The following is a 14,480-nucleotide window of genomic DNA, read 5'->3' as shown; positions in this document are numbered from 1 at the left end:
ACAAGAAGACAATAAAACATTCTTTGTTCAATATGTAAGGGCAGGATTTTCTCAGTGTTCTTGCAGTGGTAAACCAACCCACTTGAAAATCAGATTTTGGGCCTGTAAAACAGAGTGGAAGTTCACTTCCCAGAATAGTATTTAGAATAGATTTTAAAGGCACTGAATGGTCCTACTATGACTTACAGGTGGTTCATTCAGGAAAACAAATAAAACCTGAGGGGTTATGGAAAAGGAAAAAAGAAAAACGAGTTAGCTGCACAGGTATCTATTGTCGCCTAGCGGAAAACAGTTGAAATTGTGGCTAACAGAGGTACTAAACATACGGAAGAGTGCAAATTACAATGCAGTAATTATGGAAAATCTGTATGTACCAAACCACCAGCTGGAAGTGGGTGGAAATGTCCTGAATAGCTGCCAAAGTTAGTAGCTATTTCACAACATTTGAAAAACAAATGCGTTGTGGCTCGAGCTCCAAATGCTTCAGTACAGCATTCACAATGGTATTATTAGCCCTACAAGCTATCAGTGTATGTATTCTGGCACAAGGTTTTCTGTTTCTCTTGGCTTCTTTACTATGCAAAGGAACAATGTGTATGAAATGATGTAATATTTTTCCCATCAATGTGATGAAAGTGAAATCAGGGAAAGTGTTCAGCATTCGTAGAAAATGAAATCTTTAGAATAAAGTAAGAGCATCCTATAGTCAATATTTTCTCCAGCATTCCACAGCTGGAGGACAAAAAACTCAAAAAAACCCCCAAACATCTCTCAAGGAAATCAGCCTCAAAAATTTAACAGTTCAGTTCTTCCCTTTGGCTTTTTGTAAAGCTCAGCCCACTCTATTTGTGTCAACCAACGGTAATTTACTGTCTCTAATAAATCACTGCTTGGCTGTCTTTTTGAACAAAACACAGCAGTGAGCATAGTCATCTCTGTTATATCTCAAAGCAGGCATAAACATTCAAAAAGGTAACTGAGAAGAAGAGAAATACTTATATCCCCCTGCAGATGCCTGCACATGCAAGCTCCCATTCTGTGTCCTGCTCCGCCCTACCTTATTCCTTCAGTCGGGTCGTTTAGCTTCTTTGAGTCTCCTTAAGGAACAAGATAAGGGCTTATGAGATAATAGGACTCCAAGCTATTTGTTAGCTCATGAACGGCATTCAAATTGCCAGAAACTCCTTTTGAAACATTGGTCTTTTATAATCTCATCTTCTTTCTTACTTGTTTCAGTTCAGGTTTATTGTGAGTCACAAGCAGACAGTGACTATGAGGAGGAGAGGACCTACTGTCATACTAACGGGTGAGTTTACCTGTTAGCAAAGCAGTGTGCTGCTGACACAACCCAGCAAGTCTGAATAAGGCTTCCACCGCAGAAACTCCCTCCAATATATATAGCTGCTGTCCAGGGATGAGATCCAGGCAGAGATGAAGATCCCCCAACAATCCTAGGTCTCACAAAACTTCTTTTTTTGTGCCTTCTCCCACACGGTCTTCTGGTAACTGCAGAACTATCTACGTTGTCTGGAACTGGTGGCCTCCTCTCCCTGCTTGCTGAGATATAAAGGGATATGGCATCAGGCTATAAATCCTTGTGATTTCTAAGGACTTTTATAGGAGTCTTTAAAAGAAAGGTTCGTTAAATTATCATTAAACTTTCACATACAACTGAATCTCATTCAGTTCCTCAGGAGACTTGCAAGACTGAAAGCTATGCCTATGCCCAACACCGGCTACACGTGTACTAGTGTCAATTAAATGCGCCTGAGAACAGTCCCAGACACTGTTTCAGTTACCAGTACAAATACAACCTGCACTATCGGAGGAGGCACAACAGCATGCATGATACATCACATCTTCAGTCTTGGATTCTGGACTGAGCTTTGCCATTGCAATAGCCAGGACTAGGATGCTAGGACGTTAATATCATCATATTAACTAGGACGTTAATATCATCTATCAAATGCATAGAACCATAAAAGGAAAATAAAAGGACCACTTTATAAACTGACTTTTCAGATTACAACTCTGTTCTAAAGGTCAGCTTCAACATTAACAACAGTTAAATATTAATTTAGGGAAAGAGCAGAATCTTTAGTTGTTGGAATTAAATACTATGTCTCAGACATCTTCAGGATCCAGTCCTTTATTTGCTCATAGAGGCCCATTCACTTCTCTGGGCCCGTAATTCCCTGAGTGATGACAATTTGTGCCAAAGCATCAATCATTTCTGACATCTTGCATGTTCTAGCAGAAAATTTGGTGATATTGGGATGATTGTGACTGAAAGCAGTAGTGTGACACCGCTGCTATTTCAGGACAAAAATCACAGATTATATCACAACTCCAAAAAATGCAAAAGAAGCCTGTTGTCATTTGATTTACTGCAAACAGTAAAATGTTCAACACTCCTGGGAACAGTAGGACATTCAAAATTATACAGTGAAAGCTTGTTCTAGTACCAATAAATCTTTCTTCATTCATTCATAACATGGATTTTAAGAGAGCCTTTACATACCACAAGATGGAACGTCACAATACTCCCAAGACAAACTGTTGTCCTTCATGATGTAACACCATGGCTTCTCATCATTATCTGGATTTCTAAGTAATTCAGGGGGAGAGTGAATTACAAGCATTAACCACAGGGTTGTTCCAAGGTTTTCTGCTTTTTCCTCTTGCACCTTGCAGAGGACTGATAGGACTCTGAGGTTTTGAGCCATCTGACAAAGTGCTGAAGCACCTGCTAACCCCTAAATGGATGAGCAGCCTTTCAGCAGAATTCTTCATGCTTAAAGCTAACCAAGTCTAAGGTTCTCTAGGATCTGAAATACAGACACATGACTAAACACCTGTAAAATTTGCCTATAAGTATTTGGATGCATGAGCATGTTCACATGGTTTAAATACAGCCCACACTGAAGTGCTTTAACAGATATCAGCTCAGATATTTTCAGGACTAAATCCCATGGGAGAGATTCCTTTTTTAGATTATTTTTTTAAGCGAGGAAATTCCAACACAGGTAGATTCATAGAAACTCCATAACAAGAACAGCTAACAAAAGTGAATTTGAGAAGCTCAGGTTCACATTCCCTGGAGAGTCTGAGGAAATGAAAGACTACCTCAAGAAAATATTGTATTCCTCAAAGGGGGGGGGGGGGGGGGGGGAATATCAAAAACAGTTTAGCCCTTTGTTACTTTGGTGTTAAACAGGTCTTGGTTTGATTCCATTAGTGTTTCTCCATGGTACAGCCTAATTGTCTTTATCAATGCCTTATAAGTAACCAGAAATTTGCCCAGTTTACTCCTCCAAGAATACAGGGAAACTTTGAAGACCCAGAAAGGTCTTCAGTAGGCCAAGAAAAATAGACAAGGTAATTCAGGACTCCAGATAAACAGTAATTCTAGTTTCAGTTGGATTTATCAGAAGCACTATCTATTATTGTAAGGTTCTTCAATATTTTTTTCTTTTTAATTTGACTGCTCTTCAGAAAAAGACTAAAGCACTTTCAAATTCTCAGAACTGAAGAAGCAACACAGGTTGAGTCATCTTCCGCCAACAATGTTTCTAAATTAGACTATTTGAAGAAGAAGATATCTGCAGAATTATATAGTGTAGCAGAGATATCCCCAGAAATTGTAACAAGCTGACAAAAAAGTGAAAAGCTTTTTTCTCAGCTCTACAGAACATGAACACATCAGCTCCTACACCATTTTGTTCTTTGCATTTCAAATCTGCAAGTGAATATTGTGCTTAAATGATGCAAATCAAAAGGATCAAGTTTTACCAAAGCATAAAATATGTGCCCGATTGTCCTGGTTTCAACTGGGATAATTTTCTTCTTAGTAGCTGGTACAGTGTATTTTGGATTTAGCGTGAGAATACTGTTGATAACACTCTGATGTTTTAGTTGTCACTAAGTAGCGCTTATCCTAAGCCAAGGACTTTTCAGTTCCCCATGCTCTGCCAGCAAGCAGGTGTGCAAGAAGCTGGGAGGGAGCACAGCCGGGGCAGCTGACCTGAACTAGCCAAAGGGGTATTCCATACCATGGAGCGTCATGCCCAGTATATAAACTGGGGGGAGTTGGCCGGGAGGGGCAGATCGCTGCTCGGGCATCACTTAGCGGGTGGTGAGCAATTGCATTGTGCATCACTTGTCTTTTCTTGGGTGTTATTTCTCTCTTTTTTTTGTTATATTCCTTTTCATTACTATTATTATATTTTTATTATTATTATTAGTTAGTATTGTATTTTATTTCACTTTAGTTATTAAGCTACTCTTATCTCAACCCCCAAGTTTCACATTTTTTTTCCCAATCCTCCTCCCCATCCCACTGGGAGAGGGAAGAGGGGAGCAGCTGCGTGGTACTTAGCTGCTGGCTGGGGTTAAACCACGACACCAATAAATTGCCGTACTGTGCTGGGACACCATAAATCTCATACTTAAGTGCTTGAATCAGGACCAAGCCTTGGAAAGCAAGCAGGTCTGGGTTAAGGGAGGATGTAGGAACTGCTTATTATTAGTTTGTGTTAGGTAGAAAAGAAGAGCTACTTTCAGCATGCATGCATGCTTTTTATCATCAAACAAATTAGGAAGTGCAGTACATTCTGATTTTCCTGAAATACTGGTCTAACTTCCATGAAAAAAAAAAAAAAACAACAACCAAAACCTAGACATCAACCAGTAATTTATGGAGAATCATCTAAAGTTTGCCGTTTCTAGCATTTGCTCATCTCCAGAATTCTCTCTAAATGGAAACGTTTCCTTTATTTGTGGATATCCATTGATCTCATGAAGACCTCAGAGACAGGGGGAACATAAAGTGACTGAGAAGAAAGCACAAACCTATATACCACAAGCTATTTTCATTATAGCTGAACATAAAACTTCAGCAGAAATGTAGTTTATTGATATGTGGTTCAATCAAAATTGAAACACTGTGAAATCTTATTTGGCAATAGTTTTGCTTTGTAAGAAATCCAGGAAAGAAATTTGACATCCCATTTCAACATTATTGAAATATAGTGCTTTGATTTTTCATTTTCAAATAACTTTTCACTTTTGAAAATATTTTCCTTTATGTTACATATTTCACAATTTAAGAATTAGAAATAAAAAGGTAACAATTTCAATTTGGCTACTGCATTTCTTTCTCCTTTTGGATAGCCATTTACGAACAATTTCAAAAGTTTTGCACTATGGTGTCATTTGAAAAAAAAAAATCCCAGAAAAAAAAGGACCTGGAATTTCCAACATTATTTTGTGTCTGAGCTTCCCTTGGGAGACCCAGGCATTGATTTAGCCTATCTACCAGATCTTGTCTTCTGTACACTTACATCCCTCGTGTCAGGCTGCTATGTCAGTCTAGCTTTTCTGAGACAGGGATAACACCTGCTTTGAGATTCCTGGCCTTTCTCCCTTCCACAATACATCCATCCCTTGATCTACAAATACAGGGCAAACGAGAACTTTTCTCACCTGCAGTAAGAGAACGGCCCCAAGCCAAGCTGTATTGCTTTCTCAACGCTGTCGACATGAAGCTCTTGGTAAAGCAAATCTGAATCCCAAGGCAAGCAGCTGTATCCAGAAATGGTCGTCTTTGCCGTACCTCTGTACTCTGTGCCATTGCCAACATAGCACCGATGGCTAGGAACTGGCAAAGCATAAGACAATGCTCAGGAATCAATGCTAATTACATGTTAAACACTTTACAACTGAGGTCCCAAATGAGAGCCAGTGGGTCCAATTCTGTATAGTGCTTTTCACCTTTCACAGGATTTGAATGCATCAAATGAGGGGGTTTTTTAATAAAAAAAGAACCCAAGCAGTTAAAACTTCTGATTAAAATTAGTAGTGAGTTAACCTCGTTTTACACATGCACAGATAACTATTCAACAGGCAGTACGGCAGAAAATTAGACCTAAAATTTGTACTGCGTATGGAAGATTTTAGTCAGCAATCTGCAGCACAGTCAGCAATATGGCTGGGATTCCTCCTGTCTAATTTTAGACACAACTGAACTCATCACTGGAGACTCCCTTTTTAGTCAATTAAGAGAAACAGGCATTTCTAGTGCCAAACTGATCCGGCCTGTTTGAGGTGACGTTTTTAAGATGAGATGAATCTTGCTATACACTCTTGACTACATTGACTGAATCTCCATTGACAATAAAGGGAGCTTAAGTCAACCAGCTCAGATAGAGATATCTGTGTTGTAAAGTAGTGAAAATAATCCTGCCCTGACAGCAAGTGCTTAAAAGGCCTGATTTTGGAAAATACTTTTTTTTATGGCCTCATATATACCCATATATATACACACTATACCCATGTATATTATATATATGTAGCTACATATTGCAAATATATCAATTTTGCAAAAATTTATCTAGTAGGCTGAATTTTCTTATTCAAAACCCATTTCTTTGTCACCTGCACATGGGTTATTTCTTCAGATAGGTCTGACACATACATATTCTATGACCTGTATACTCAGCTGCCAAGATCTATCAACAACACATACCAGCATTATGGCTGAAAAACATATGGGAATGCATTTGTATACAAATAGCTACACTGAGCAGAAAGTCTACACTTCAAAACACAGCTCAGAGTATTCCAAAGGAAACACAAAACCATCTAATGTACAAAGAGGATTAATTGTGACCGAGCCTCAGAGGGTTTCTTATCCCAGCCATGTCAGCGTGACTTATCCTTGACATCTGCAAGACTGGTGGAATCTTCTTCTAAACTTATAAACATACTTAAATATATAACATCATGATATTGCCTGACTGTTGAAAAACATACTGTGAGGATGATCTATCACACCACACAGTGTGGACAGCTATTGCCAAAGATCTGTTTATTTTGACAGAATAAAGTGACACATGAACCAGGGCATACAACCAGCACCAAAACAGTGAATTGCAGCACTGAACTGCTGATGTCAATTATCTTTCCAAGTCATCAGTGTAGCAACAGACCTCAAAACCACAAGCAAGCATATGGCATAAATTTGGGAGCTGGAGGTCAAGAAGTTTGGTGCAAGAACTTCAGTGTGAGTTAGCATACAAATATTTAGCAAAATTCGCTTTCTAGCTTGGCCTGGCAGACACTTCTGAGATGATGAGACATTTTCTCCCACCCGCACCCTGAATCAAATTCCCTTTATTTCAATAACTATGAATATAACATTAAATCAAATTCACGTTTTAACAACCATAATCTAGAAGCTCACAGAAAATGATTTTTCTATCATTTGTATTGCTAGCAATAGTAACCATTTCTCTAGCAATAGTAACCATTTCTTGGCAACCCTGCCATTTATTTTCTGGGCAAGTTGCAAGTTATGCTGCTTTGTTTGCCTGAAACAGTGTCACGAAAACAGCACCATCATGCTGTATGATAAATTCTTTCATTTATCCAGGGAAGTGCCAGGTGCTCTTTTTATTTTTACTGTATTTATTACATTCAGAAATGATTTGAGAGTTGGCTACTTCTGTGAGGATGAAACAAGAGATTCTGTTTCAGTGCAGAACCAGGGCCATATTCTGCAATACCAATGGTTTGGACATCTTGCAGATGGTGTTTACAAGTTGTGCTCATCCTTATCAGGCTTCAAATCCAATCTTTGTTTCGTCAGGTCTGCCAGTCATTGCTAAAGCTGCCAGAAGATTATAACTGGAAGAATTTGGCCCCTTTCTGAATCATCCCTCATGTTCTCCTCCTGTAACTAAGAAGTTTAGATTACATATTGCACTTGTTGAGAGGAACAGTAATATCTCTCAGATGGTTTTTTGTTTCTTTTTGGTTTTACAAGGAGTATTTTGTACAGGAGTACAGGAGCACAGGAGCACAGGAGTAAAGTGACTTAATCTCGTATCTTGTGGAGAAGTATCTAGGTTAACACAGTTGTTTCATTAGTAGCTTTCTATCAGTCTATTTTCCACTCCAGCAAGCTTTATTTGACTGGCTTGCAGTAGCACCACAGTACCCACATCACCGCTTATTAAAGGGCACTTCATTATCTATCTAAGACCATTAAGAAGTATAACGCAAAACCTAATACATTTTATCACCTATAATTCAGGACAAACAGTTTTCAAAAAAATTCTCTGCAACTATTGCAGTTGTATAGATTTTTTGCTTCTAATACTCTTTTTTGAACTGTTACAGTGCTGAAAAAAATCTCTTTTTCCCTCTGTCAGAAACAGTGTGTAGGTGGTCTGCTTTCAGCAGTTCTTAATGGATTGCTCTGACTGGGAATTGTTCGTTCTCAATTCTTTATAGCTTCTGCAACTTCTCACAACTCTGAAACATATTTATTTTCTTATGTGGAAGAAAGTAATGGAGGGCATAATATATGTATTTTTCTTGTTCATTCACTTTCCTGTGGTACTGCCAATCACTATGTTAAGAGTAGAAATGGCCTAAACTTTCAGATGATGAAAGTTTTGCTGCAAATGCAGATTCAAGTTACACTGCAGACCTATGCCACTATCACCACTGTTCATTTCTTTTCAGGAAAAAAAATCATTAAAATTTAAAACTAGAAATAATTTCCTGTTATGTTTTATTTTTAAAATCCAAGAGGTTTAAATAGCTCACATCATAAAACATTCTGGTTGTGTTAGGATGGCATATTTTATCAGCCTGTCACACCAATTCTTTGCCTTTTAATTTTTCAGTAAAAAGCAGTTTTGGGTCTTAAAATTAAAAGCAACCTGAATTAGCAGTTATCCAACCAGTTCTAATTGCTAACTTCCTAAAAACATTTCACAAGACTTTTTGTCACCGGATCTTGTTTCAGGTTCTGTAGTTACGTACTTGAACATTTTTGTGAGTTTCTTTTGGAAGTCTTTCTGTAGAAAACAATGTATCTTTTAGATTTTCTTTTCCCCCAAACATCTCATCAGCAATTTTCCTAATGTTTTTGAGCTTTGACTGTATTTTCCTTCCAGATACGCATAAGCTGTTTCATTCTGTTAATAAAAATACATTTTTCCCCTGATGGTCCTAATCCGGGATAGGATAGCTTTAAGTAACCCTTTCATTCAGTAATGTTTGGTTTTATCCCTGACCAACCTGTAATGCTTTTATTAAATACGATGTTAGATGAATTTCTTTTTTCATATTGCTCTATATCAGCTGATGGCAGGAAGGGAGAGGGGGGAAGAGGAGAAGGACATAAGTCTCCTCTCTGCTTACAACTGTCTTTACAAGATGTCTTCTGCAATGTCTTAATTATCAATTATCCCAATGGAAGAGTTCTTTAGAAAATCATAAACTAAAGAAAAACCTTGGTGGAATTAGGAGAACATTATCCATCCAGAGCTTCCTTGGAGCACATGTCCACTCCTGTTGGAGTGCCTCAGGAAGCTCCAGAGCCAAAGGCTTGCCCTACATCCCCTGCACTGGTCAGAGAGAGCACTTCAGCACTCACTAGATAGCAGCTGGTTTGCAAGACAGGGCATTCATATCTCTCTGAAGCCTTTCTAATATGTCTATCAATGTATATTTCCACCCAATCCTGTTTCATCTATTAACAATGAAGATGAATAGCAATGAACAATGAAATTTTATGCCTCTGCATAAGCTTATTGCTTATACTGCCTCAGCATTGCAGGATGTGTTGCTCTCCAAGGCATCCCTTACAAGGGTATACGTCAAGTTTCCTTCCTACATCAGCTCAGACTCATCGGATGCCTGCAGAAGGGTCCATCTTTTCTTGATTCGCCTAGAAGTTCCCCGATCTCCTTTCCTGAGTAGCCGTGAGATCCCCTCAGAGACGAAAGTTGTGAAAGTTTTTGATTTCAGGGAGCTGCGCTTCCCCCGCTGCAAGTGCAGCTAACCACTAGTCTGAGCTGGCAATAAACGTGTGACAGAAAGGAGTCTCCAGTATTCATAGAGAGTGCTCTTACAGGCATCTCACTTCATCAAATAAAGCACTGAAAATCCCCCAGGTATTCTGAAAGCAATAAGGCAAATGTTCCTGTGAAAAATGAAACAAATACCACACAGAGCTTTGAAGGATGTCCACATTAACCTAGCACTGCTCCCAAGGGAAGATTTGGTTTATCTTTCAGTGGCTCCCTGTGACGCTGAAAATCTCTGTAAATATCTAGGAAGGTGGCCAGGTGGGCATAGACTGCACTGAAGAAAGCAGTTGCCATCTTTTTCGCTCGTTAATGATGAGAATGTGAAGTCTAATGAGTAGGGGCAGGAAATTGCATGGCTGGAGCCCCAGGACTGGACTGTTCCTGGCTTGAAGCAAATTGGTTCACATTTGCATGCACTAATACCTGCCTGTGAAAGTGAGAATAACAGCACCCACTGTAGCTTTCAGAGTTTGAAAATTAATGAACATAAACTACAACTGAAGTGTAAGGGAAGCTATATAGCTATATAGCTATATTTCTATATAATTCAATCATACGTTTATCATATTTATCTAGATTTCAATATTTCTGTTTGGGCTTATGATTTAATACAGCAGCAGATAATGCATGTCACTAATTTATAACAAATAATTGATTCAAATAGTTGTGCTGCTTTCTGGTTTGTTTAATAGCAATAAAACCTCTGAACTGACAGCACCTAGCACTGAACTAAATCCCCGCTGAAACCATAGGCTGATTATGAAACACACAAACAATCTCTCTGAGCCAAAAACTAGGCAGAAAAGTGGAAAAACTGGCATCCTTTTGTAATGAATTAAATCTAATAGAAACCTACCATGTAAAACAAGGATGGATTTGAGACTGGGAAAACAAAGTGATTTACATAGCACAAAAGATCCCTTTAAGTTGCATCCTAACATAAGGATGGCACAGTCCATTCACTGAAACTAGACTTATTTTTTAATATATTTCTTCTTCAAAGTATCTTTGTACCTTCGTACTTGCAAATACTTAGATCAACTGAGCTAAAATTGAAGAGATTTATGTTTGTTATGAAAGCTAATGTACAAATCTACCTTCTGAGTAAGTTGAATTCTTTCATATAAAGGTTTAAATCCAGAAATCTATAAACTCTGCCAGTATTTTCTTATAGCTTAGAAAAGTAATATCCTAGATAAGAGGAAGGACTGGCTCTTTTTCCTTTTCATTTTTCTACTGATTATCTTCAATTCTAGCACAATAGTTACGATTTAGAGAATCATAAATGCAATCAAATAGGTAAGTATATAGAGCTAAAAGGAACATCATATTTAGGAACTAGGTTGTCAATAGGTAGGGGAAAGAAATTCTGGCAGCAACAAGCAAATCTGAGTGCTATATTACTTTAACAGGGAAACAACCTGTTGCATGGACTACCTTACGGGATTTTCAAGAGTATCTGGGTGCCTAATTCATAGTGAAAGCTTTCATTCTTTTGAATATACCTGCAGGTCCTTATGTGTTAAGAGTGTGACCCAAGATAAGTCTCTGGACAGGAAAAGAAGCAGACTGCTTAGAAATTAATGATGGTCAGTGGATAAGCAGCTGCTCTGTAGAGAGCCAGTAAAAAGAGGGGGGTCTCTGGAACACCTGAAGCACCCAGCTGGTGGGAGAAAGCAGGCAATGGGAGAGACAAACAATGCAATGGAGATTTCTGCAGTAATCCAAGTGGTGAGCTGAAAGCTTGTGAGCTGCTGTACCACATCTACTGCCTCTTCCCTTCAACCACCTTCCTAACTGACAATTATACAGCAAAACAGATTGCATGGATTAAGAGATGGCAGTCCCCTCACATTTCAAGAGAAGATGTGCCCTCTATAAAACATAATTAACTGATACCACTGTCATGTCTCAAATAAATAAAAAATAGGATTAAAAACACCTTTATGGCTTTGAATTAACCAGCACTTAATAACTAACACTGCTGCCAAGTCAGGCACTCTCTCATAAGAGTAAGGAGTAAGCAGCTGCTTCATACTAGCAGCTGCTAATATTAATCGTGTTAGTTTATACTAGGATTACAACAAAGACTTGTCATCTAAAAAGGCACCACTGTAGGAACACAGAAGGCACCACAGAAACCTTAGTGCCCACCAACATCTGGAAAAAGGATTTCGTTGTAAAAATAAAGAAGTCATCTGTTGATCTCAAACCTATTCCTATCTCTGACTGGAGAAATTTTTGCCTATTCCTTGGTATTTGCCTTATCACTCAATCCTTACAGAGTTAATCCTTGCTATACTCTACACTGCTCATTAGGTCATAGGTATAGCTCGTTAGGTATAGCTCATTAGGTTTCTCCTCTCTAGCCCACATTTGCCAAGATGTCAAATGTAAATGACTAATCCATAACCTCCGTGCAAATGGTGCTCCCTTCTTCGTTTGTGTTTTTCTCTCTATCAGCCAAAATCTTTATTATGATTCCTAACTCTATGAAGAAACCTGGGAGATCAGAGTAGCCTCTCTATTATTGCTCACTTCTATCACCTCCATAAATGACACCTTATAATTACTGTTTTGCAAAGCCACAGTTACTGCTAGTCTCCCGTTCACCATCCCCTGTATTGGCACTATCTTAGTGCAATGAATCAGAGGTGAGTTCTTAGTTGATAGCACCATGCTCAGTCACTTCTTCATCTCCCAATCCCTCCTACCATTCATCAATGCAGGCAATAGTCTACTAGACCTAGTTTTTCTCCATGTAACTCCAGCATTATTTGAATTATTTTGAAATAATTCAAAATCTGATAAAAATCCAACCCACCATTACTATTTCTGCAATGGTGCCCTAGGCTTTCTCTTCATTACCCTTGCCTTATAAACCCTTGCTCTACCCTCATGCAGCCTCCCAGGAGACTCATGAAACTTTACCCCTGCAAAAAACATAATCACCTCTCCAAGTTGTATCCAACCATAATGATGCTTTTTTATCTGCTATTCTATCCATTCTTCCACAACTGTGGAGGAATACTAACCTTATTATTTTTCATCCTAGTTTTACTACTAATCCCAACGCTCCATACATGCAAGCAACAAGCAACATCTCAGCCCCACTTACAAATCCTCTTCAACTCTTAGTAGGAGACCTACTTATTCAAGCTCAGTGTGGGACTGACTGGTTGAATACTCACTTATCATTGCCAGCCAACTGGCCTTGTTATTATACTTCACCCTATTTCTTTTTTTTCCCCCTGGGATCCTAGAAAATACAAAATTAAACACTAATCCAAAAGCATTCTAGTAGATTATAGATAACATTGGTAAACATAAACCAAAAAGTTAAGACTCATTATCATCTTCTCACTGTCTTCTTCAGAAGAAAAAGATTTAAAACTTTCCCTCCAGCCTCCAGAGCTGAATTTCCTTTACTGAAGTACCTTTTTTAGTAGAAAACGGCAAACACCCTGTTTCAGTAGAACAACCGCTAAAAAGGTGGGTTTGCTGTCTTTTTTACTTCTTTTATTACCTCAAACTCCCCCGGTTTAACCCCCAAAGATGTGGCCAAAAGTTTTTTTTTTCCTGTATGTAATTATATATTCAGCTATTCTGTCATCTTCCTTTTCTAAAAATCTTCAACCTACTTCTGACATACAACAACACATCTCCTTATATAACCATCAGCCTTCCACAATTAGCATCCCAACTCATACTTTCGTTAAAGCTATGGTACCCCTCTAATTCCATTACCCACAGCCTAACTAGGAAAAAAACCCACTAGAAAACATAAAGAGTTTTCAAAAATACCTTCAACAACTTCATACTTCATCATGACCAAAATACTAGCAAAAACGTTATTGCTACCTAAACCTTAATCCAAAGAAAACTCAAAATATATAATCCTCTGTGCAGTCTGCCCAATACTCTCAAACCTACCATCTACTGTAATCCACAACCACAGTGACACAAATCCAAACAGGCTTTCCATGTGCCGCTTTCTACCTCTTCATTAGTTTAATCATGAAAAGCACCAAAATCTGCCACAACTCGTCCATCCCACTGATTTACTTTATTACATGGCTACCTTATTTTCACAAATAGTTCCACAAGAACACACCCTGAACTGTTGCTGAGTCCTAATACAACAAACGGGCCAGAAATAAACCCCAGCTAGCCATCAAGAACAATGTACCACCCAATGATTAAGGTAATTCTAGACCCTAAAAATCTAGTTGAAAGCTGACAAACTGTTGAAATACGTAGTGTTAAATCCCACCTCAGTTATCCACATATGACTACCAACTATTCCTCTGATCAACTGTAACACAACAAAGCCACCTATAGAGACTAAATGTTTCAGGAAAAGGCTTGGCAACTAATTAAAGAGAATAAAGATACCCCACTAACATATCCTCCAATAAATCAAGAATAAACCTAAAAATACAAACGAGACCCCCAAATTTACTAACAACCCACACTCAAAACCAGTACCAAAACAATGGTAAGGAGAAGGAAGTGCTTTTACCCAGGAAATGGGACAAAATATGTATTGGTTTCCACTTGCATATCAACTAAGGCCGATAGTGTGAATGCAGTGGT

General features: G+C 38.4%; 1 protein-coding gene across 1 annotated transcript in view; it reads right to left on the bottom strand.

Annotated features, from left to right (window-relative positions):
• HGFAC (HGF activator) overlaps window positions 1–14,480 on the bottom strand; it is a 44,467-nt gene that overhangs the window by 9,052 nt on the left and 20,935 nt on the right. Inside the window, exons 8-10 of the mRNA XM_050896224.1 lie at window positions 5,485–5,659; window positions 2,522–2,607; window positions 1,317–1,557 (exon numbers count right to left, since the gene is read on the bottom strand). Coding sequence (XP_050752181.1) covers window positions 1,317–1,557; window positions 2,522–2,607; window positions 5,485–5,659 — 502 coding nt within the window. The remainder of the gene's footprint in view (window positions 1–1,316; window positions 1,558–2,521; window positions 2,608–5,484; window positions 5,660–14,480) is intronic.

This window comes from Gymnogyps californianus, chromosome 4 (assembly GCF_018139145.2).
Source record: "Gymnogyps californianus isolate 813 chromosome 4, ASM1813914v2, whole genome shotgun sequence".
NCBI classification, from domain to species: domain Eukaryota; kingdom Metazoa; phylum Chordata; class Aves; order Accipitriformes; family Cathartidae; genus Gymnogyps; species Gymnogyps californianus.
Note: the sequence above shows the minus strand (reverse complement) of the source record. Positions and strands in the feature narration are given on the sequence as shown.